Source organism: Loxodonta africana, chromosome 20, assembly GCF_030014295.1.
Source record: "Loxodonta africana isolate mLoxAfr1 chromosome 20, mLoxAfr1.hap2, whole genome shotgun sequence".
NCBI classification, from domain to species: domain Eukaryota; kingdom Metazoa; phylum Chordata; class Mammalia; order Proboscidea; family Elephantidae; genus Loxodonta; species Loxodonta africana.
The window spans coordinates 7,692,821-7,718,847 of record NC_087361.1 but is presented as its reverse complement, the minus strand read 5'-3'; the positions used below and the strand labels follow the sequence as shown (position 1 = coordinate 7,718,847).

The 26,027-nt window shown below is 41.4% G+C and overlaps 1 protein-coding gene across 3 annotated transcripts in view; it reads left to right on the top strand.

Annotated features, from left to right (window-relative positions):
- The first annotated feature begins 2,518 nt into the window (after nucleotides 1–2,518).
- The window catches only part of ALCAM (activated leukocyte cell adhesion molecule), a 203,539-nt gene continuing 180,030 nt past the window's right edge, over nucleotides 2,519–26,027 (top strand). For all 3 annotated transcript variants that reach the window (XM_023559067.2, XM_023559066.2, XM_064273033.1), the window contains exon 1: nucleotides 2,519–2,627. In XM_023559067.2, the coding sequence (XP_023414835.1) occupies nucleotides 2,555–2,627 (73 nt within the window). In that variant the 5' untranslated portion in view covers nucleotides 2,519–2,554. The remainder of the gene's footprint in view (nucleotides 2,628–26,027) is intronic.

Sequence of the window (26,027 nt, the reverse complement as noted above, 5' to 3'; positions counted from 1 at the left end):
GAGTAGGTTAAGTACATAGTTAGGATGACTTCTAGTACGCTCCATGTAAGCCGCTGTTGAAAGAAAAGTAATTCCCTAAAGGAATCCTACAAGATCCCATTGGAATGTTAGGAATTCAGCCAAACCTAGTTCATGGAGTACTGTTAAAAGGCATTTGCCTCCTAGCATTAACCTTCCTGGAGCCCTGGTGGCACCGTGGTTAAGAGCTCAGCTGCTAACAAAAAGGTCAGCAGTTCAAACCCACCAGCTGCTGCTCAGAAATCCTAAGGTTCTACTCTGTCCTACAGAGTCACTGTGAGTCAGCGAGTTTTTTTAAATTAACCCTCCCGTTGATTCACAAGATGCAAATAAAATGCTAATGTTAAAACCAAGTAGGAGAAACTACTTATTTTGAGAAGAAAAATATAAAAGCTTACTCTAGAATACTGTTAATGTAAAGATAACCCAGAGTACAAGATCGGCAAGCTTTTGACAAAAGCCACAGATGAAAATCGAGTTTAATAGCCTGGGTACTTTTTTTTTTTTTGTCTTAAGCTTCTGCGCATCTAGTCGGTGGCTTCTGATGAGAACGCAGTACGTGATGATTTCTAGCTGGGCTTCTCTGCTGGAGGCCAGCTTCACACTGGGGTGATCCTGTGATGCGCGAAAGGCTATTTAATGCCCCAGGGAAGGGATTCAGGAGCCAAGATTTTACTGCGCTTGGGGAGGAGAGTTGCGATCCCGCATCCCTGATTTAGAGCCACTTAAGCAGTGTTTTTTTTTTGTTAAGCCTCCGACAGCTCCACCACGGTGTTCTAGAGAAAAATACTCCTTCATGCTCTCTGCCTGATCTGAAAGCGACACAGCTTCCCGTGTTGCGCCTGGGAGGTGTTTCAATCTTTAGATATTGTCTGAGAAGCCTGTCCATCTGCTGAGACGCCTGGCTTTCAGGAACCGACCAGGAAGAGCCTGTCTTTTAACCTAAGTAACTTGAGAATTTTCTGTTTATGACTCTAAATTCGCCGCTTAATTCAAAATACCAGAGACACACGCTGGGGCTCTTGCAGACACTGGGAAAATTCGCGCGACGAAATCTGGTCTAGAAATTCCTGATTTAATTTCTCCCGGGAAAAAAGCAAATATCTTCTCCGTATTTGCTTCTGGGCAGTCGATCCTAGTGGTCTGCGTGCATGCAGAGCCAAAAACCAAGCCCTCTGCCTTCCAGTCGATTCCCACTCATAGTGACCCTACAGGACAGGGGAGAGGCGCCCCCCCCCCAGTGTCCAAAGAGGGGCTGGTGGACTCGGACTGCTGACCTTTTTTGTTGGCAGCCGAGAAAGAGGGGATATTAAACCTGTACTTGGAATGTCCCCCTCTCTTCCCCTTGCCCCGGCCAAGCTCTGGCCGTTAACAACCAGGAGAAACCCCAGGTTTTCCACCTCCTCCTGCTCCTTCCTCCTCCATCCTTCCTGCCCTTGGACCAGGGTGCCCGTCCCCGCGAGGCTCCCCCTCGCCCACCACGCTGCTTACAGCAGGGCGACGCTGCAACCCCACCCCGGACAAGCCCAGGAGTGTGAGCCGGTGGAGCGGGCACCTGGGGGCAAGAAGGGCGCAGTCTGCCCGTACCAACCGCGGCGCGGACAGGTGCGCAGCGGAGCGCGCGAGCCCGAGCCAAGAGCGCGCTGGCGCTGCCCGGGCAAGTGGCCGAACCCGGGGAGGCGGCCCGGGCGCGCGCGGCTCGGCGCCGGCTCCCCATTGGCGGGGGCGGGCCGGGGCGGGGCCTGGCGGAAGCCCGCCCCCCGGCGCCCGGGCCGCGGCCGCCTCTGCCGCCGGCTCCCAGGCTCGGGCTCGGCGGGACTCAGTCCTGCAGCGCCTCTAGGCTGCGAGCGGCGCTCCGACCGCCTGCTCAGCGCGCGGCCGCCTCTGCCGCCGGCTCCCAGGCTCAGGCTCGGCGGGACTCAGTCCTGCAGCGCCTCTCGGCTGCCAGCGGCGCTCCGACCACCTGCTCAGCCCGCGGCCAAGGCGGCTGCGAGCGGACGAGGGAGGGGCGGGGCGGGAGGAGGAGAGCGGCAGTCCGCACACACCTTCCAGCTCCGCCACTCGGCGCAGTCCGAGCCCGCGCCGCCGCCACCTGCGGAGACCTCCCAGGCCGCCCGAGGCTTCTCCTAGCGCCCGGCTGTCCCCGCGCAGCGCCCGGCTGTCCCCGCGCAGCGCCAGGGCCGCTCTTACTATCCCGAAGGAGGAAAACCAGAGCCAGCCAAGAGAGCCACGCACACCTTGCCGAATTACTCAGGTGCCTCCGGAAAGACAGGTCGCCCGGCCCGGCCCGGCCCGGAGGAGTAGCCAGGGGCCGAGGGCAGGTGTCTAGGGCGAGGGAGGAGGAGTTGGGGACACCGCTGGCTGGAAAGTTGCGACGCCAGAAGCCCGAAGTGCCGCGCCCCAGCCCGGGGGCAGTGTGTGCGCGAGAAGCCGCTGCCCCAGCGTCCTGACGCGCGAGCGGTCGGGCAGCGCGGGGCCGGAACGACGCCCCCTCCTGCGGCGCGGACTCTGCCGGTGGCCCGGGAGGAGGAGGAGTATGGCTTCGAAGGCGGCGCCCTGCTGCCGTCTGGTCTTCTGCCTGTTGATCTGCGCCGTTGTCCTCAGACCAGGTGAGCGGGGACCACGGAGCGGCCCCGGGCCGGCGCGCACCGGGGCCAGCGTGCTGGGCCCCCGGCTCCGGCCTGGCACGCTCGGGGCTGTGCGCCCCGGCGCGAGCGGGAGGTAAGGGGGCGCTCCTCCCGGCACGGAGCCGGCCTGGGGCTCGGTCATCTGTGCCGCACGCTTGGTGCCGCACATTTGGTCTCGGCCGGTTGGCTCAAGTTTGAGCAGCCAGCGGGGGCAGGGGGTGAATCTCCAGGAACTTTGGGTGCGGCCGGGGTCAGGGCTGCGGGGGCCCACGCGCAGAATTCGTCGGGCGCCCCTTTCCCCTGCGGCTCCTGGTTGGCAGCCGGACCTCGCTCTCCGACCAACCCTCCTGTCTCCGGGTGTCAAAGTCCACCTCTCTGCGCCCCAGGCAGTATTCCTTTCGCTTAGTTCTCGGAGGAAATAAACTGCCTGCACTTTTTCGTGATAAATCCCCCGGTAACTTCCCCTGGGTAGGAGATGAGAAAGGGATGAGGCCAAAGGGAGGACTTCAGTCAGCCCTAAAAAAAAACCTGAAATCGTCGTTTTAACAACCCCCCCCCCCATTTCCTGGGAGATGGTTGGTGACTTGGCGGGGGGGGGGGGGCGGTGACGGTAGGCACAGACCACAGCCTCACCTGGAATTAGCAGCCAGATTGTGAGCAGTGACTGAGCGGCTGTGGACTTCCAGGACCTGCGATGTAGTCTCAGTTCTCAGTTCTGAGTTGAGCCTCAGGGGAAAAAAAGGCAAAACCCCCAACAACTAAAATACCTCGCGGGGATCCCTTCCTTCACCTGCAGGGACGTCCCCTGGCCCTGTCACCCTGGCGCCCGCCGGGCCGCTGACCCGAATTGGTCCTAACTGGGCATTCTGCATGCTCGCGGTCACTTGACCGAGCAGCAGGTTCATTCCCTCCTATGACTTGTGGGGTTTTGGGAAACATTTTTTTCTCCTTGAACTTTAGACCTCTAGCCCTTCGTAGACAGTTGCAAGTTGAAGTCCCACCTCCTGTTATTTGGCTCACCGGTACCCTATTCTTTAGCTTTTATAAAAGAAAGGTCATTTCCTTTTGCATTTTTCCATTCCTACGTATGTCTCAAGTTGTTGGCAAACTGAGGCCACAGAAGGGGTTTGAAAATCTCTGAATCTGTCCCAGGAACGGGGGAAGGAGTGGCTGGAGTCCAGATCCCGAGGGAGAGACTACAAGTGCGTGTGAGCTGCAGCTGCTGTGTGCGCGCGCGTGTGTGTACGGGGGAGGTGCCCTCTCCTTATCTCTGTATTAAAGTTTCGCTTCTGAATGAGCTCACCTGCTGTCCTGAGGCTGGAGAAAGAGGCGTCTGGGACCTGTCTCCGGCTTTGGGGCGGGTTGAACCGGATTTAAAGCCGGCGGGGGCGGGGTAAGAGCACCCGGGAGGTGGAAGGGGAGACCCCCTTGGGTCTGGCACAACTGGATCTCACATTTCCGCGATCCCAGGGTCGGATCGGGGAAGGAAGAAAGGGCACTCTAGAGCTGGGGCGAATGAGAAGCCAGAGTGGGGGAAGAGGTGATGCGGTTTGTGAGATGCGAAGAGCAACACGACTGGAGCTCGTTTTCAGTTTAACCCTCTCGCAACGTCGAAATCTCACCCACCTCCCACACCCCGGGCCACACGCATACATCCTGTTTCCCTTTCCTTGCGGTTGCCCTGGAATTTATTTTTTAGTCAGGCCACGTCTACAGACGGTTTTTTCCCCCTGCGTATATATTTTTTATGTATATTTAACTGCCAGGGGGAGAAGTTCCGCCTTCAGACTTCCTTCGCAGCCCCGAGTCGTTGGGTCCCGCTGGCTCGCGGTTCCAGCAGGCACCCAGGGCGCGCACTCGGCAAGCCCGAGGGAGGACGCTGGCCTCGCCGCTTGCGGCAGCTGCGCGGGGCTCGCAGGTCTCGGACCCCTACTCCGGAGGTTTTCCCGACGTTACTTGGCTTGCATATGAGCGAAATTCTCTGAGCTGTGTCGGCGTGCTTTAAAAGAAAGCATTGTGCCACCAAAAGGCGCCGTGTGCACGCTCCGTGGAGATACGGTGTCTCAATCCAGGGGGCTAACTGACTTCCCCACCTGCCGCCCTTCATTTCCGGAGCGGTTGTGATAGTGTGTGCTCAGGTCTAGACGGCAGAAGCTCGACTTTGTGAAAGTGTCCCCGCCTTCCCCTACTTCCCCTTGCTCGTCTGAGGTCCTTTGGCCTGCAGTCCCTACGGAGTCACTGACAGATTGTAGGCCTGGCGTGTTGCCTGTTTGAAGGGAGGGGGACATACATGAACCACGAAAACCGAATTCGGAGATCAAGGCAATGAAATATGTGCTCAGCATCTGAGGTAGCGAGAATCTCATTATTCTTGTAGAAAGAGCGTCAGCCTGTGGTGACATTTTGTATTGCTTTATAAAAGCCTTTCCTTGATTATTTACAACAGGGAGGTGGGGCGCAGCAGTTAACTGTTTGTTCGCTTGGGTCGTCTGTGTGCACCCTTTCGGGGACGTTTTCTTTACTCACTGGTACAAGGTTCGCTCCAGGACGTAAGGGCACTTGGGGCTTTGTTTCCAGAGGATACTAGATTTGAATCGTGTCTGCTTAGCTCAAGAGGCCTTGGGAAATGCATCAACTTCACTAACGTGATTTTCCAGCTATCTAATGTGGGACTTTAAAAATGTATTAATTTAAAAATGGCAAACTGCGTTGTAGTCCGTAACTATGGCATTATTCCTTGGTGATTTATATAATCCAATAGCAATTTACAATTAATGGGACACTGTTGGCGACAACCTGCTATTCTGGGTTTGCTCAGCCCGTCTACCTTCAGGCACTTAACCAAGTCCTTTAACGTTTTGGGGCTGAGTTTTTCTCCTGTGTCAAACAGAAGGGCGGACTACGGTTCTACTCTGTGAGATCTCTTTCAGTTCAAAAAACCTTTGTCTCTAATGTCTTAAGGTAAAATGTCTATTTGCGTACCAGAGAGTATTTCCAATTGTATTTTTCTAATGCTTTCAGTCAAGGGAGCCCAATTATTAATTTACCAACCTTTTTTCTGCTTATATAAGTTCATTGTAAATATCTTGTGATTACCCTACCAGGTATGGATAGGGTTAAAAAAAAAAAAGGAGGGGATGGGGAGGAGGAGGATGGAGAAAAATTAGCCTCTCACTCTCCTGGAAAAAAAGACCCCAGAAGTGGGAGAGGTTCTCAGGTTTCAGAAAACCCGGCTTAGTGTGGCCTGTCCCTCCTGAAAACCTGCCTGTTTATAGTTCATATGTAGCTGTGGAAACCCTGATGGCATAGTGGTTAAGTGCTAGGGCTGCTAACCAAAGGATCAGCAGTTTGAATTGGCCAGGCCTCCTTGGAAACTCTATGGGGCAGTTCTACCCTGTCCTATAGGGTTGCTATGAGTCAGAATCGACTCGATGGCAGTGGGTTTGGTTTTGGTATGTAGCATGTGTGGTTTCTAGAATGAGAAGCAAATGACGGCTGATGCTAATGAGTTGGTGTGATAATGCCTTAAATGTACACTAAATTTATTTTTAGACAAAGATGAAAATTTGTATCATGGTTATAATGCAGTGTGGAAAGAAAGGTAAAATACAGATATTTTCCTTTTGTGTTAAAACCTACGGTATCCAAAAGATTTTGCATGACCAGATTCCAAACTTTCTGATTGTTCAGAAAGTTCAAACCAGCTTATTGTTTGTAATAAAAACATTTGTTATTTTAAAAGATAGCTTGCAGAGAGAATGGAGTCTGCTGTTGACTTCCCAGAAAGAAGGAAATCGGTAAAACTCTACTTCAGTAGTCAAGTGTTATCAGAAAATTCTTGTTTTGGAGTCAGGACTCTTGTGTTCAGTTGTTAGCTATGCCATTTAAGAAGGCTGTGACCTTGGGAGAGTTGTTTTTCTGCTCCGTTTTACTTCCCATCTGTAAAATTCTCTCTCTGGGTACTGCATGGTTCTGATTGGACTTGACTCATAGACAAGTAATGAGATTAGTGATTCCCTTGCTCAGCATTTTGAGTTTTTCAAATAAAACACACTATATTAATCAAAACTTTAAGCATATTGTTTATAGACTAACACTCTTTAATTTATTCTACTTAATTACCACTTTGACCCTATAATTAAAAGCAGGCAAAAATGTTTCTTTTATTTTTTATTCTTTTCTTCCCCCTTAAGTTTTCGTTGTCACTAAAACATGGTCCTTTGCAACACTGAGCACTAAGTTTCAGCCTGGTAGCATTTGCCAAGTGGTATTTTAATACTTTTGTAATCATTTTGTCTCATTTTCCCAAACACACCTCTTTCTCTTTTGGCTGTTTATTTAGCATAAAACATCGTCCAAGAGTTGGAGCTCCCTGCAGCTATTACCTCAAGTAGACACATGCAGTATATGTCCCAACTATGCAAGAGAGCCACATAGATAAAACTCTGGTGAAATAGTCTTTCTGTGCCTCTGTGTATACACATACGAACGTAAACCGAACTCTCCAAGTGTTCATTTTATTCTTCGTTGTTAGGTTTTCGCAAAAGCCCATCTCATTTCTCACACATGAATGTGTGTGACATATGGAGAAATGAGCTAACTCACTGGAATACTAAAGAATGTTTTCTCAGGAGTGATTGGGGATGAATTACCATTTATTTGATTACTACTTTTGAATTTCAGCTCTTTTTTAGTTTCAGTAATAAATTAAAAAACCAGGAAATCTCTATTTATACATTTCATTGTTTTTTAAATTAATGCAGAATTTTTCCCTTTTTTTAATGTAGAACAAAGTCAAGACTAAAATGTATCTGTTATATTTACAAAGAGGATATTATGGTCTATTTTATAAGGTTAGATCCTACAAGGATGATACACTGTACAAAGTATTTTATTTGGAGTTACTGATATTTTCATCCAGTTAATTTCTGTTTCAGTAACAAAATTTATATTCTCTTTTCCCATTTTTTGTTGAAAGGAACACCATATGTATTTCATATAGGGCTAATTCCAAATGTGCTGTGGTACTCATTAATTGTTTTATGGTAACCTATTATCGTAGCCCATTATTGTCATACATGTTCCAAGAACGAAATTAGCCTTTAGTACCTTCTCTTGTATGTATCCCGTCAGCTCTCAATTATCTATTTCACTGAAGAGGAGATCAGAGCTGTGCACAACCCAAAACCAGTTCTCATCAAAGGATTACTTAATTTGACTGTGTGGTGATTTGCTTCAATGAATAGGCTTGTATTTGCTCCTCTGAGGATTCATATTTCAACATAATGAACCTAAGCTGTGTGTGTGGGCAGGGGTAGGATTAATCAGAAGTTAGATGTCCAGCTTCTCTGGCTTGCACCCCCCCCTTTTTTTTTTTTTAGTTCTTTCCTCTATCGTCCCATAAACTTAATGCTTAAGATGAAGAAATCAAGTAATATTTGAAAATCGTAGAAATACCTTGATGTTCACCATGAATTTCGCAAAGGAAACATCCTGTGACCATAGTATTTAGTATATTCTCCCAGCTTTCCTCCAATTACATTTCCATCTAGAGTCATTCGTTTAGCTCTACAAATCATATTATCAACTTTTACTTAAATTGTATCCTCACCCTGTGACCATTTTTCATAAATGTTCAATTTCAGCACTTCATATGAGTTTCCATAAATGAATGGATAATGAAGCAACAAACTTTTCTTGATATGTGTTGTTTTGGCAGCCAACTAGATTGACCCCTCAGCAGGATATTCACACTTCTGCTTGCTTAAAAAACAAACAAAAACCTTGCTTCTTGTCATAGGTTTTGGGGTCACTGAAAACGGTAATATCCAGTCCATAAATGCCAGGGGCAGATTGAGGCTTGACTTAAAGAGACTTCTTTTTGGTTGCTTTCACTTATTGTAAATGATACAATGGTGATGATGTTAACCAAGAATTTAAACTAATTTGCATACTGAGATACCAACCAGCCCTTCAGTGCCGCGTTTTCTTGGGATAAATCCGCAAAATACTCTGCTTTAGAAGTTGATCTAAATACGTAGATTTTTATTCTTTTCATCTGTAGATCTAGTTTTAGAGAGCGTAGCTTACCTTATTTGATCTGTGAATGAAAAAAGGTAACTTTTCCCCCGCTCTACCTTTGATGGAAGGTCAGCAGTGCAGTGGCAGTAGTAGTTCCGGCGTGTCCTGTTACCTTTTCCTTGTGTGCACCTTCACTTTAGCTTTGTTTTATCACATTTTATTATATTTTGGTTCTTTTTAAAAAATATTTACTCAGTTAACCATGAGCTTTGAGAATACCAAATTTTATCTCTGCCTGTGTATCCTTTAGTCTAGCAAAGAGCTTGGCATCTAGAAGCGGCTTCCTATTTTTCCCCCTTTGCATTGAATAGTCTATAAATAATGCAAAAAGGGCGAATTGAGTTCTTGCATCTGGCAGGACCACTCATTCATGGGTTACCAAGAAACTTTCCTGGAGAACTTGGGAACTGAGGATATACTATTGCCCCCCTGAGAGATAAACTTGAAAATAAAAACATAATGAAAAAACAGACGCACGTATCGCCTGCTTTTGGAAAGTTCACTTTAAGCCACTTTACTTTTACAAAAGACCTACATTAGAAATCAGAAGAGGATTTTTGCTTTTAAGAAAAAAGGTGAAAAGCAGAATAGCGTTTGGCATTTGTTTTGCAGTGAGCCGTTAAAGAGGCAGCGTGCACCTGAGCAGCGCAGCGAGAGTGGCGTCACCAAGCCCCTTCCCAGGGCGCTACACTCGGCATCTCAGCAGCATCATGCCGCTGTGGCTTTCAGCTGTGTCTGTGAGCATCTGCACTTCATCTTGATTTATTTTATGCATTCCTGCTTTTACTTTAGGTTTTATGCGTTATTTGTTATGATTTGGTAGGTTATTTTTTGGATCTGGGAACGCTCAAAAAAAAGTTTTCCCGTGTGAATTAAGGGTAATTGCTCTTCTGCTTTACACCATTTCATCTTACAAAAGGTTTCATGGGAACGCTCTGCTTTCGGATAGTGGGGGAAACTTGTATATGCAAACTTGCCTTAGTGAACAGAAAGATTCACAGGCCAGTAAGACATGATAGCACCCGATAGTGCATTTATAAAGGGGGTTTATAGTGTAGTGGTTAAGCACTTGGCTGCTAAATGAACCCACCAGCAGCTCCATGGGAGAAAGATGTGGCAGTCTGCTTCCGTAAAAATTTACAGCCTCGGAAACCCTAAGGGGCGGTTCTACTCAGTACTACAAAGGTTGCTATGAGTCAGCTATCTAGGAAGGCCTATTTCATTCTGATCTTGAAACTCTTTCTAAGCCAATTGAACTACTCCCATTCTGGTCTTCTGTGAGGTCTTTCAGTACCTTTACTGTCAATTTGGATCTAAAAAGAAATACCAGGGATGTGTATACAGTTGAATGAAATCTTCAAATCTTTCTGTACTTTCTGTTACAGCTGTATTGGTCAGAGATGGTGATCTGACCTGGGGTGTTCAATAGTTCGATGAGGGCAGCTGGAGCCAAACCTGATCATTGCTAATAAGGCAAACACATGTTGTTTGACTCAGCTATCTCAGAGTTTCTCAGGCACTCAGAAAACCCCGAAACACAAAAGAGGTAATGAAAGGTGAACACACAAGACGGGACAAGATAGGAGAAGCTATAGTTTTGGCCTAATTAATAGAACAGAATGAAGGGGAGAGAGTCTTGGCAACCATGGACTCTTGTCAGTAGCTTCCCAAGTAGTTTCCCTAATTGTTTGGACGTTTCTGGGTATGGATTTCACCTATCTCCAGATCAGGGGAAGAAGGTACGAAGAACTCTATGTGCTGTTTCTAAATTTTTGAACCTTAGTGTATCAGTAACTATTGCTGCATGATAAAACACCCTTAAATGTATTAGTTTAAACAACTATTTATTTAGTTCGTTGTCCTCTAAGTTGGCAGTTTAGTCTGGACTGAGCTGAGTGGTTTTTCTCATTTCAGCTAGGCTTCATTCTATTGCAGTCAGTTGTGTCTCAGCCTAGGCAGCTCTGTTTCTGGGGGTTATCCAAGACGACTTGGCTCTCCTCCATGTTTTTTCATCCTCTTATAGGCCTGCCTAGGCTTGTTCTCTTGGTGGAAGCAGGGTTCTGAGAGAAAGCCGAAACGTGCAAGGCTTCTTGAAGCATAGCCTTGAACCCGGCAAACTGTCATTTCTGCCTCATTCTCTTGGTCAAGACACGTCACAACCCCAGCTCACATTCAAGGGGTTGGGAAATAGCCTCAAACACTTAAATGGAAGGAGCTGCAAAGTCACTTTGCAACAAGTGACAATAAATAGTGCAGTCCGTCAACCACTCACAGTAATAGTGGGAGATGTGATAGCAGCAGGGACCTTTACTGCAGACCCTTAGCCCCATGTCTCAACTTACACTGTCTTCTAGTTCCTTGAGCAAGAAATATGACAGGCTGGACAGGCTCAAGCTCTATCCAATAATGATAATATTTCCCATTGCTGAAGCCTCAACTTTCCCTGGAATAAAATTATGGAAAATTCAGTGTGTGTATGTGTTTGTATGTGCGTGTTTACATGAGAGGAATTTTGAAGGGCTTTAGGAATTTTGAAGGGCATAGTGGTTAAGTGCTACGGCTGCTAACCAAAAGGTTGGCAGTTCGAATCCACCGGGTGCTCCTTAAAAACTCTATGGGGCAGTTCTCTGACCTATAGGGTCGCTATGTGTCAGAATTGACTCGATGGCAACGGTTTTTTTTAAAATAGGTATGCACTTCTTAGTCAGATGCTAAAAAGTGATAAGAAAGGGGTTGTTGGAAAAATGAAAAGGTGCTTTAGAGGCTCGTCTTGTTCAGTCCTCTTACTTGACAGCTGAGATAAGTAAAGCCACACGTTAAAGGATTACTGAAATTCAGTAGTGTATTAGACATAATTCTCAGAGACAGTAATGGTCTTAGTGTTATTTGTGCCTGGATTTACAGGTTCAAGATTTTGGAACTATAAAGAACCTTAAAATTACTTAGCTACTTGCCCAAAATTAATTATTGAAAGATTAGAACTCATATGAATTGAGGATTCAACATATAAAACGCATTGAACAAATATTTATTGAGCACCCACTATGTGCAAAGCACTGTGGCTTGGTGCTGGGACTATCACAATAAACTAGATACTAGGTGGCATAGCGTCTAAGAGCTATGGCTGCTAACCAAAAGGTCAGCAGTTCCAATCCACCAGGCCAGGCGCTCCTTGGAAACTCTATGGGGGCAGTTCTACTCTGTCCTGTAGGGTCGTTATGATTTGGAATTGACTCAACGGCAACAGGCTTGGTTTTGTTTTTTTTAGACAGTCAAGGCTCTATAACTCAAAGAAGTTAAGTTCTCTCTGGGAAGCAGACATCAATCAATCAATTATATGATTATGTAATAGAAGATTTACTAAGTGCTTCCAGGACAAATAAAGAGGATTTTAAGTCAGAATGCTAGACCTGGTTAGGGTTTAGGAAAAAATAGGAATGCTCCTTTAAGCAAGAGGTGTTTGAGGTATATGGGAAAGAATAATTAAACAAAAGATGGAGGCTGAAGGACTGATAGACCACCGCTAACACAGTCTCTGCCAGACTGAGTCCAGCACAACTAGATGGTGCCCGGCCACCACCACTGACTGCCCTAACAGGGATCGAAATAGAGGGTCCTGGACAGAGCTGGAGAAAACTGTAGAATAAAATTCTAACTCACGAAAAAGACCAGACTTACTGGTCTGACCGATACTGGAGAAACCCTGAGAGTATGGCCCCCAGCCACCCTGATAGCTCAGTAATGAAGTCACTTCTGAGATTCACCCTTCAGCCAAAGATTAGACAGGCCCATAAAACAAAACGAGACTAAATGGGCACACCAGCCCAGGGGCAAGGACGAGAAGGCAGGAGGGGACAAGAAAGCTGGTAATCGGGAACCCAAGGTCCAAAAGGGGAGAGTGTTGACATGCCGTGGGGTTGGCAACCAATGTCACAGAACAATATCTGAATTAATTGTGTAACGAGAAACTTGTTTGCTCTGTAAACTTACATCTAAAGTACAATTAAAGGAAAAACAAAAAAAAATCCCTTGCACACAATATGCCCCCAATCTTAGAATTACCATAGCGGGGGATGTCCTGCCCAGTAAAGGAGAAATAACATTCTAGTGATCACAGAATCACCCCTCACAGATATTATTTTCAGAAATTAGGAAAAGAGGCTCTTTAGGGTCTTGAGTTGGTAAAGTAGTCCTATGGATTAAAATAAAAAAAAAAAAAACGTAGACTGAGGGGATAACATGAGTGAGTATGCGGAGGGGGGAAAGGAACACAGTTTCCAACTCTTGGAGATAAAGAAGCGCACCTGCCTCTCTTCGGGAGAACTGAGGAAGTTCTGAGATTGAGGCAGAAACCAGGAATTCATTTCCCTAATTCACCAACCAGTTGTGGGGTTCAGAAGAGGATCTGTTTGATTTTACTTAAATATGCATATACAAGCAAACAGTTGTACACGCACATCTCTTTTTAAAAAACCAGGTGGGCCTATACCATGCACACCATTTTGCACCCTTTTCACTTACTAGTACATTGGAGATTTAGAGAGTGTGAAATATTAGCACATATAGCTGTATATCATTTTTTAATATTATTTTTTGTGCTTTAGGTGAAAGTTTACAGAGCAAATTAATTTCTCATTAAACATTTAAAGCACATATTGTTTTGTGACATTGGTTGCCAAACATGCAACGTGTCAATACCCGCCCCTTCTCTACATCAGGTTCCCCATTTCCGTTCATCCAGGTTTCCTGCCCCCACCTTCCTTCATCTGTGGTTGAATCGCATGTGTTATTGTTTGTTTTACAGGCCTGTCTAATCTTTGGCTCAAGGGTGAAACTCAAGAGTGACTTCAGTACTGAGTTAAAAGGGTGTCCAGGGCCATACTGGTCTGTCAGACCAGCAAGTCTGGTCTTTTTTTGCAAGTTAGAATTTTGTTCTACATTTTCTTCCAGCTCTGTCTGGGACCCTCTACCTCATTTTTTTAAATTATTGCATTGGCTTTTGTACTATAATTAATTTAACCAGTTACTCCATTCTTAGAATTGTAGATTGTTTCCAATCTTTTGTTGTTATAAATAGTGCAGCCGTGAACAATCGAATACATGTTACTGTCCATATGTGCAAGCATGTTGGTTGGAGAACTTCCTATAAGTAAAATTGGTGGGTCAAAGAATTGTGTGAAATTTTAATTTAAAAAGAAAATTAAAAATTAACCTTTAAAGAATATGCACCTCTAAAACATCCCAACAGAAGATTATGGGAGTGCATCTTTTTCATACTATCCCCATAAATCAGTACTGTTAATGTAACTTTAGCCAGACTGATAGACTGATAGATGGTTCTTATTCATCTAAAGCTTATAGGGAAAGACGAGAATTTTCACGTAACAGGCACACACGTTCACATGCAATGCAAAAGCTGTAGGTGCCTAACTTTATGATACGTGAGATGGGCCACAAATGGGCAAAAGAAGAGCATCTATTGGTAGGATATTGATATCTTATTAATGATAAGAGCTACTATCATTGCTCTTTCCACATCAGATGGCTAACTTTTAGAACATAAACTGTCTGACCGTAAACCATATTTTCTTCTATTTTGGAAGATCCATACACTGTGAGATCACAGTGGCTGAAACGAAACAGTGGATTGAGAGATAACAGTGGGTGAGCCCTAATGATGTTGGTATTGTTTTTCATCATAAAACATGGTTTCCAAATATTTGTGCTTATTCATTTGAGGTATAATATACATTGTGTGGGTGGTCTAACTAATGCCATTTTGTAAAACCTGCATAATAAATCTTACTAAACAACGTCAGTAATTTTTAGGTAAATTATATTTTTGAGCAATTCATCCAACAAGTTTGTTTTAATAGGCTTGTCAAAATTATTTAAAAGCTGATAAAAGCACCACTGTTTGCAAATTAAAAAGATCCACCAGTACCATTGAATATGTTTCATCTTGTAATTTTTGGACCTATTATGAAAAGTAGAAGTAAATTCTATTTTTATAGTCACTTTTATGTAGAAAAACCTGTAGTAATAGGTATCTGAAAAGTTTTTAACAAGTGTGTGCTGGAGGTACATTTTTTAAAACAATGCAATGAATATTTATTATAGAAGTAATAGTAGTATGCACATATTGTGATTTTATGAATAAAGCAGTTTCTTCCTGGCATTTAATTTTAAATGTTCAAATTTGTGGCTTGTATACTTTTTTCTGCAAGCATTTTCTCTCTCTCATAGTGGATATGACTTCATAAGAACAGTATGGATGTGGATTATAAAACACAGGCTTTCTGTTTTTGCAAAGGTGGTCATGCTTTTGCTATCAGGTCTGAGGGTCAGATGTCATGCATATTTGGATTTACCCTGTGAAATTTATCTCCTACTCAACCCAACCCCAGTGGATGCCAATCTAGTCCTCGAATAGAATTTTTTTTTGAGAAGTGTTTGTTTAGCATGAGAGGAAATTGCTTTTCTTATCATACTAGATGGCAAGTAAGTATCTCTTTATTAAAACAACCCCTGCATCTGCTTAGCTGTTTTTCTCTTTGCCTATGAGAAATATGTCTCCTTTTTAAACTAAATGACAAAACAGTAGAAAAGAATAGAGTTTTAGGATATGTTTTGGAGGTTATCATTGTTCAGAACTGATCCAAAATGTTTGATTAGAAAGGATCTAAGAAGAGATTTTTTTGTAGACAATATGGATTTAAGTGCTTGAGAAGTAATTTTTTTTTGTAGAATGTATGGCTGTACCTTCATGATATTAAAAGAAACGCATTCTCTGCATAATTCTTGGCGACTGTCAGTGCTCACAGATTCCTTCTGGGGATTGTCGGTGTGTAGCACAGGTTCCATTACAAAAGAGCGCAGAAGCTTGGGCTGTTGATCTGAGCATTAGTTTGATTTTCAGCTCTTGTCTCTCTGTTTTCTCATTTGTAAAGTGGGGATAACAATACTACCAACTTCATTTGTTATGAGTATTCAAGAAGGTTATGAATATATAGTGCTTTTCATAGTGCCTAGCCATAAACTCTCAACAAACACTTAATACAAATCGCATTTTTAGTATCCATAAATTATAATAATGACATGTAAAATAACTCATTTTACTGATTGAAAGATATGTTTCAGTTTCGTCAGGATCCATTTTTTGATTTTCATAACATATTCTTATTCGAATGTTTCATAATCCGAAAGACTGTCAAGTTACCTTTACAGTTTTATCAACTCAGGAAAACACAGGCTGAAACTGACAGCTTTAAAACGTGTTACCCCATAAACAAAAACTCTAAAGCAAAAAATATATGTATATCACCAGCTCTAAAATTTTAGGGACACATACAGTTTGCTATATTATTTTTAGAAAGTGACATTGTAGGTGTGTTTCTATAATTTGAAATAACCCGAGAAGCTGGACTATATGAAGAAGAACGGGGCATCAGGATTGGAGAAAGACTCATTAACAACCTGTGTTATGCAGATGACTCAACCTTGCTTGCTGAAAGTGAAGAGAACTTGAAGCACTTACTAATGAAGATCAGAGACCACAGCCTTCAGTATGGATTGCACCTCAACATAAAGAAAACAAATATCTTCACAACTGGACCAATAAGCAACATCATGATAAGTGGAGAAAAGATTGAAATTGTCAAAGATTTCATTTTACTTGGATCCACAGTCAACAGCCATGGAAGCAGCAGTCAAGAAATGAAAAGACACATTGCATTGGGTAAATCTGCTGCAAAAAGGACCTCTTTAAAGTGTTGAAGAGCAAAGATGTTACCTTGAAGACTAAGATGCACCTGACCCAAGCCATGGTATTTTCAGTCACATCATATGCATGTGAAAGCTGGGCAATGAATAAGAAAGACCAAAGAAGAATTGACACCTTTGAATTGTGGTGTTTTGGCAAAGAACATTGAATATACCATGGACTGCCAAAAGAACAAACAAATCTGTCTTGGAAGAAGTGCAGCCAGAATGCTCCCTAGAAGCAAGGATGGCGAGACTACATTTTATATACTTTGGTCATGTTGTCAGGAGGGATCAGTTCCTGGAAAAGGACATCATGCTTGGCAAAGTACAGGGTCATCAGAAAAGAGGAAGACCCTCAACGAGGTGGATTGACATAGTGGCTGCAACAGTGAGCTCAAGCATAACAACAATTGTAAGGATGGCACAGGACCGGGCAGTGTTTCATTCTGTTGTGCGTAGGGTCGCAGTGAGTCGGAACTGACTCGACGGCACCTAAAAACAACAGCAACACAGCTTAGAAAGAGGAAGAACATTTCCCATTATTATAATTTAGTAATGTTGATGATAAAATGATGATTTTGAATACAAAGCACATTTTCTCAGCTATAATTCAATGGAGGAGCTCGACTCCTTTCCTTTCATGAGCACTGTAGGATGTTTGTATTTATTATGACTTTCTAGTGACTTTTAATGTAATAGTGACTTTATCCATTAATTATTAGTATATTCATTGTGACACAGTTCCCATCTGGTAATGAAATATCATTGCCCTGCAATACTGAGGTTGAAAAAGTGAAGTTAAAACCAGAAAACAAGCACACTGCAGGCTGCAGGTCGTAGTGTCTGAGAGCACGTTGTTGTTTTAGCGCATTTGTGTAAGTAGGGCAGGGGTAACTCATGTCTGAAAGTCTGTGTGCCTAAAAGACAGATTTATGTAGATTCTATAGATTCAGAGTAAAATAGACAGGAAGCATAATATTTTTAAGAAAACGATAAAAGTAAACAGAATCTGAAGGGTTTCCCACAGTTTAGTCTTACCTCCCTTCAATGTCTTCTTCTCTATGTTAACAAAATGATGTAAATCAAATAGAATCTTTTAACTGCTCTGTTTAAACCATTTTGGTGGCTCCCCATTGTGGGCGGGGTAAAATAACAAACTTCTAAGATAATCCTTCTTCCTTTCTCAACACAGCCTTTCTTGGAATTCCATGTTCTAGCCATATTTCTAAAGGCGTCTTGGTGGCACAGTGGTTAGGGTGCTTGACTGCTAACAGAAAGCTTGGGGGTTCAAACCCAGCAGTCACTCCATGGGAGAAAGATGTGACAATCTGCTTGCATAAAGATTACAGCCTTGGAAGCCCTATGGGGCAGTTCTACTCTGTCCTGTAGGGTTGCTATGAGTTGGAATCGACTCGATGAATGGGTTCGGTTTTGATTTTAGCCGTACTTCTAAGTGTGCCATGCCCTTCTTATTCCCTGGGTTGTTACTCAAGTCACTGACTTGTTCCAGAAGACACTCTCTTTCAACTCTTCCATTATCTTTTCTTTATGTGAATAACTCATATTCCCATCCTTCAGAGCAGTTGAGATGCCAAATACTCCAGAATTTAATTCCTTTAGAATATTGAACTCTTATTGCCTATTTATCCTTGCCTCTCTCCGTTAGTGGATTTTTGTGTTGCTAGAAGGCAGGGGCTAGTTTTTCTACCCAGTGTCTAGTGATATATAGTATTTCCTCAGTACACGTATGATAACTGAATAAATGCACTAGTTAAAATTAGAATTCTTGATTATAATGAGGCCTATTTAAAAAAGCAACATATATTCACATACGAACAAGAGATATCTATAATGAAACACTTTTTCAATTGCATTTAGAAATTTAGAGAATGATGAATCTCTTGAATTATGACCTTTCAAAAAAGTCAGTTTTTGCCATATTGTACCCGAGAAATGCAAATAAAGTTTTAAATGAAATAAAGTTATCCTTGTTTTCTTCTAGGTGCCAATCCTTGTTTACATAAACAAAAATTTGATGACTGTAAAGTACTCTTCCAGAGCTTCCAAAGACATTGAACATAGCCTGTTTATGAAATGTGAGATATCCCAAGAAATACAGAAATATTAATTTATTTTAAGAATTGTAGTTCTCTGAACTACAGGATAATAGTAGAAGCATGATCAGATAGGCAGTGGATAACTGGTAATGGCTTTATAATTCTTATTTTTAACTCATAGATCAAACCTGCGGATCAGGGTGTTTTCCAGAATATGGCAAAAGTATTATAGAAGAGATTTCGTGAGCCAGTTGATAAATCAGGCCGGCAATATTTAATATATTTGTGCCACAAGAAAAACGTGTGTATTGTGGACTGTTCCTTTAAGGCTGTTTAGTAAAAATATTAAAAATAATTTAGAGAAAATCTGGTGTTATTTTTGCAAAAGTATTGTCCATAGAAGAAAAACGTTAAATTTCAATCACAAATCTAAGAAAAATACTTAAAGAAAAATTTTTGTAAAATAGTATTTTATTTTTGCTAAAATAATAATAATAAGACTTGTGCTCTTGAAACTGACATGACATGTATTAAACAGGTCATTACTGATAAAAAAAAATGCAAAATTTTATTTCTCAATGTATCCATTATTTGATGGTGTTTGATAACTGAAAACATATAGTTTTAAGTCTGTTTAATCTCTCTCTTCTCTTGGAAAAATAATTTTAAGTCCTATGTTTACTTAAAAGCAAACCCAACCTGTTGCCATCAAGTCAATTCTGACTTATAGTGACCCTATAGGAGAAAGCAGAACTGCCCATAGGGTTTCCAAGGAGTGCCTGGTGGATTCAAACTGCTGTCCTTTTGGTTAGCAGCCATAGCTCTTAACCACTACGCCACCAGGTTAATTTTACTTAAAGCCTTTTTATAAGCCTTCATTTAGTATCTTTTTATTTTAGATCCTTCCCACTTGTTCTCAATTTTAACATCTGTATAATGGTTTCACCAGAGACCTGGTGGCGTAGTGTGGACCAGTATAAATCCAACACATTGTCACTAGTAGCTCACATTTATTGAATACCTGCTATTCTCCATAGGCAGTGGAATGACTAATGTATTTGTATAACCAATTCCATGGTGAAAAACAGTGCTTCTTTTTTTATTTTTATTTTGAAATTACAAAATCTAATCTCACTTTCAGCCTTTTCAGTATGAGACTTTGAAGGCAGGATATCGTATGCCTCAAAAAGTAATCAGAGCGAAGGCAATATCAAATACAGCCAAGTAAGTGGGAATTCCTCTTTCTTTAAATACATCAGATGATTGGGCTATTTTCAGGGACATGTCAGGAATCTGGGTTAATCAAATAGGCTACATGACAGTATTTTTTAGATCTTACTTTACAACTTGAAAAAAATGTTACTTATTCCTATTGGTAAATATTGCCCAAATTCTTGGATTCTTAGCATCTAGTATAGGTTTCACCTTAACAGTGGTGTGTCCCAACAAAGTAATCTTTCTACAAACATGTGAGACAATTTATAAATAATATAACTCTCAATTTTCCATGGAAGCAGCCTCTAGGGGTTAATGTGATGAAATAATTTTTATCATTAACAAGCCTTATTTTATTCTATGCAAATTGGTTTTAAAAGTTAAGTTTTATGATAAAAGATATGATCTCAGTAAAAGACAGTATTCTGTAAAAGCTATGGAGGATAAGTGATGATTATGAGAACAGCTTGTAAGAGAAGAGGGAAGGAGGAAATGAGGAGATCTCTCTGCAGAGAGAAAAGAGTTAAGATTCAGACACTAGCATGAAGGGAAATTGCTATAAGAAAAAGAGAGATTACCAGACTTTTCCTGTGAACCAGTAGCATTATTATTCAAAATAATTCTCTTTCTGCTTTGTTGTAAAACCTAGTTGATAATACATTTTAGTAATTCCAAGTATGAGTCACTCCTCTCAATAGCAAGCTAATTTTTAATCTTGAAGAGAGAAGAGCAATGGATGGAAAAAAACTTCTTCATATAAAGGAATTTTGATGCAAAGCTATCTTGAAAACCAGAGGATTATTGGCTCAACTTAGCAATATTTGTCAAATTCTGCCACAGTTCATGTGGATTTATGATTCTCTATCAACTTTTAAGAATTCTGAATGGTATTAGTTTCCTTAATTCTAGCGGTAAACTAAAGTTAAATGAAATAATGATAGAAAATACTACTTAGTAGTACCGTTACATAAATATACAATCTACCCATCCATTTCTACCTGAGTGTGTCTGAATTTACTCAGACCTGTGGTTAGTGCTGAAGGCTTGTCTGTAAAGGCTCTATTTCATACCTGAACCATCGAGAATGTAGTAAGACAGTATTTTAGAAACTCCTCTCACAGATGGGCAGAGCATATAATACCGAATGATCTGCTCTGCGTCCTGGGTAAGGGCCTTGACCTACGACTTGAGCTTTGACCTTCTGTTTCCTTCCACTCAAAGGATATCTAAATGTTTTACCCAATGAGGCGAGGCTGGAATACAGAGTTTGCATCCCAGTGCTGCAGAGGAAGTTACAATTAGAGAAATGCGTATAACACAGGGATGAGTGGGTGATTGCTCATACACTGAAAAGGGAAGTATGAATCTGCAGGAAGAAGAAATGGGTTTAGAAGGGCAGGGCTAGGAAGACAGAAATAACCCAGCGAATGCCTTTGAGTAGAACTGGTTGTCTCTATCTATTATTTTCAGTCAGCTCTACTTTTTTTTTTTCTACTGTGGTTCACACATAGGCCAACTGAAGAGAAGGCCAGGCCAGCAAACACTGTAGACTTGATCCTAGTTACCAGCTCTCTCTCTTAGTTTGTTCGCACACAGAGCGTGATTAAGCATATTCTTGTTGTCCAGGACATTACTGCTCCTCCTAGTTTTTTTCAAGGTTTTTTCCCCCCACATTCCACTTTCCTATCCCTATTCTCTACGATCTGGCTTCTTGACAGCCAGGAAAGCCCTATCATCATACTAGATTATATAAACAAAAAAACCAAGCCCAGTGCCATCGAGTCGATTCCGACTCAGAGCGACCCTATAGGACAGAGTAGAACTGCTGCATAGAGTTTCCAAGGAGCACCTGGCAGATTCGAACTGCCAGCCCTTTGGTTAGCAGCCGTAGCACTTAACCACTACACCACCAGGGTTTCCACTAGATTACATATATGTACTTAATTGTTTTCTTAATGAGTTGTAGGTTTTTTTCTTAAAAAAAATAAAATGGTGTGGGAAAGTATGAAACGAAGTTAGGCACATGTATAAGAAGCATACTGTTTTTGAACACAAATTCCTAACCCAGGAACTACCAAGTAACTAGTATCATTGTAGTTCCTTTTTCAGCACAGAACACAGTGTTTACAACGGTCTCTATTCTTACTTAATCCTTTAAAGTGAAAGCAGACATCAAAAGTAGCATGAGCAAATTATCCAATAAACATTCATCTTCTGATAGTTTCAATCTCACTCAAGTTAACGTCATCTTAGATGTTAATGACGTGTCAAATTGACAAATGATGAGTTTGTCCCTTCCTTTTTCCGCAGGTCATTCTCTAAATAAAGATTTAGAGGTTCCTCCGGAAAAGAAATACTTGGAATAACTGAGAAGTAGTTACATTTTCCGCAGTGATATAGAGTCGTCTCACAGGCTGAGCTTCCAAATGAGGTTGCTACAGGACATGGCAGGCAGAAATGAAAGTAAAATAAACGATCTTCCCCGCCCACCAAGAAAACAAGCAAAAAAGACCCATCAAACAAACCCCAGACATGCTTCAAACGTGGGATAATCTTTTGCTTTGATTTACTTTGCCTTCTGGAAATACCGTACTATCTATCAGCTTTTTTTCTTTAGGTGTTTACAGGGTACAGAGTGTACTAACTTTTAAAAAATAGTATTGATTCTCAGAGCAGAACCAATGTGTACTTGTTAGCCACACATGTACATTGTTAAAGCATAGTTAAAAAAAAATAGTTACTTCGTGAATAATACAAGAAAACAGGCCCTATGCAAACAGTTCATATGCTCTACTGACTGTATTATTTGTTGATTAAACTAGAATGCACTGAAAAGTGAATTTCAGCTTATCATTGTTGAATTAATAAGAGTAACTGGATTCACTATTGAGTTAAAAACAGTGACCAGGGATTTTCCTTTTGCATGTGACCTGGCTACCAGTGATCAGGGACAGAGTGACACAGAGTACTGGAGAAAGGAGACCAAGGTTTCAGTTCTCCCTTTACCAGAAGCCCTCGGAATTTGGTTAGTCACTCATATTTCTGTTCTCTGTTTCATTATTTGTTCAAACGATGATATCAGACTAAGTGGGCTCCCTTCCACATGCTTGCACATGTTGTGTGATTTTATTCCACTGCCAGGGGAAATGATCTTCACCTTCTCTCTTTTTTGTTTTATTTATACTTCTTTTGTCATCATCAGTACACACAATGACGAGCTGGGCATTGAACATTTTGTAGACTGAGATTCCCCAGTCACAGTGGACCATAAATTAATTAATTGAGCCATAGAAATAAAAAATACAATGTAGACAAGCATCATCAGAGTGTGAAATTATAATAGACGAGGGGGGATAAAACCTCTACCCTACTCAACATGAAACAAACTTTTCAAGAGAGTACAGTATTATATTTCATTTCAGTTCCATATTTTAAGTAAAGATATAGAGAAATTGGATGTGGTTCAGAGAAAAAGCAATAAAAATGATTAAACTTATAGAATACAGGTCCTGTGAGGAAAGATCAAGGCTAGAGAAGGAAGGGATAAAATGTATCTTAGTAGCTATGATGAGAATGCTGACCAATGATTCTTGGCCTCCACAGACAGCTGCCCAAGAACAACAGCAAAATAGGATTAAACTATTGAAAGAAAAAGCTCCTTCCTTGATTTTGATTTTGAAAATGTTCCTTTTGGGTGAGACTCATGGATGACTACCTCTGAAAGTGTTTCAAAATGTCATAACCACTTGTATCTCTGGGATGTTTTATATGCATACCGTACTCCAGGCAGAGATTTTCTGAGTTCTTTTTCAATTTAGAGATCAGTGTGAAAGGATAATAAATTTGGTGATAAACTTAGGGACAAAAGCCTCATTTTTTGTTGTTTTTAATGTTAATTGCCATCAAGTTGATGCTGACTCATGGTGATCCTCTATGTGCACAATGATAAAAAAAAACAACAATGATAGATAGGAAAAAAAAAAAAAAATCAAACCCATTGCTTTTGTGTCCATTCTGACTCATAGTGACTTTATAGGACAGAGTAAAACTGCCCCATAGGGTTTCCACGGAGTGACTGGGGGATTCAAACTGCTGACCTTTTGGTTAGCAGCGTAGCTTTAGCCACTGGGCCACCCCAGTTAATATTCTGTCTGGTTCAAATAGTTGGTAATTTCTGAGTGTTGGGTGGTTGGGCTTGAATCTTAGCTTAATATTTGGTAATGGAAATACTCTTCTAAAAACTTATTTAAAGTTAAATGAGTTTTTTTTTTCATTTAAACCATAAAGTGGTGCATTTTGAACTTAATAATTACATAGCAAATGTTTCTAATGGCACCCTGTGTATCTTTAGCTTTTGAGGGCTCAAAGCTGCGAGACTTTACAGTTGTGGCTTAGATATGATAAGTGGATGTGTTAAAGATTTCATGAAGAACAAGAGAAAGAAAGGATAATTGAAATAAGTTACTTAAGTGGGCAAATGGTGTAATGCCTTTCAGTCAATTCCTTATTTGTAAAGTTAAAAAATAATTGTAGTTAAATCAGAGGCTTATAAAGGAACTAAGTGAGGTGATTTCTGGAAAAGTTAATCAAACGAAATCACAAGGAGTACCGGCTTCGGAAGCGTTAGCGGTTTGACATGGTGTGCCTTCTAAGAAAGGCGCAAATCGGACACATTTAAATTTAATGGAAAAGAGAAAAAAAGTTCCAGGTAAAGTGGAATATTATCCCACTACAACTTTTATCCTTATTTATTAAAAATGCAAGAATGAATGTAAGAAAGAGTGGGCAGAACATTTGCATAAAATGGAAAGTATATGTAAACACACACACCATCACTTACGTGCTTGTATAAACATGGATTTTTTTCTCCTGAAAAAATACAAGAATATTTAATAATGGCTATCTCTGCAGGGAAGAATGAGGTTCTGAGGTAGGAGGGCAGCCCCCCTCCCTTTTTTTAAGGTATATACTGTGTAATCTTTCATGTGATTATATGTGTATATGACTTTTAAGTGATAACAATAGTGACACTGCCAAAACTATAGGAGAGAGAGGTTTTTCTTAAGCAGTACTTTATTCTGAATTGAGAAATTCCAGCATTTAATTAGATGTAGCATTTCTATGCTTTTGAAATTTTGCAGTAACAATTTTACTTGTTCTCATATGTTTCTTGTTTCTCCCTTCTGTAGGCATGTGAAAGGATTCTGGTGTATTACAATAAACCCTGCAAACATTTTGGAATTAAAATGGCCCTTCATTTTCATTTTTCATTGGTATTTTTAAAAACACTAGTTTGCGTTTAAGCTTAAATCACGTTTAGGATAAGGTTGCATAATATGCTTATTGATTGGTTTTTTGAAGTGATTTGCAAATATAAAACTGAAAGCCTCCCTGATGACTATTAAAAGATTGCCGAAACGTATTACACTTAACCAAAGAGCATATTTCCTTTAATGAAAAGAGATTCACTCATGTGATGACAGGCGAGTTAGGATGAGAAGAAAATATGTCATGGTGTGTATATAAAGTTTCTGTCGGTAACTTTTCGACACTAAAGGTTGTTGAACTGTCTTTAAAGGAATGGATGGTTTTGAAGCTTGTGGTATTTGAGCCTAGCAGCAATGTTCCCCACATTCCAGGGGTCTCATTACTCAGACCATGGTCAGGTTCATTTGGGAAGGCCCTGCTTTGGAGTTCACAGTACCAGCAGGTGCTGAGAATTTCTGATGTAAAGAAATTTGTTTAATGTTATTTAATCTGGCATCTGATGACACACTGGAGAACAAAGGCTTTGGAAAGGTTAGTAATGTTTACAAATAAAATATATTATCCAGATTTAGGATTATTTGATTTCTGGAACCTTGTGGAAACTGTTACTGCATTATAAGTGAAAATACAGCAGCAGAAAAACAAACCACATGAAAACAAGAGAAACCTGTTCATTTCCATGAAGATGCGTGCGTGGAAGATTTCTGCATGATTTGGACTTCATATCAGCCACATTTTATAAGATCGCTTGAATATAAATAATTATAAATTTTGGGAAGTAGACAATAATAAGCATAATATTATTTCTTACCATCTATACTGAATAAGCACCTTTTAAGTGGAAGGCAGAGGCCTTAGGATTGTCAAGGAACTCATGACTCAAAAATAGACAATAGTATTGCTGAACTATCTCCATCAGTCATAGAAATTTTCAAAACATAGATGCCTTTGAAAGTAAAACATTTTAGTTATTCTATTTTAGAGACTGCTTAAAGGA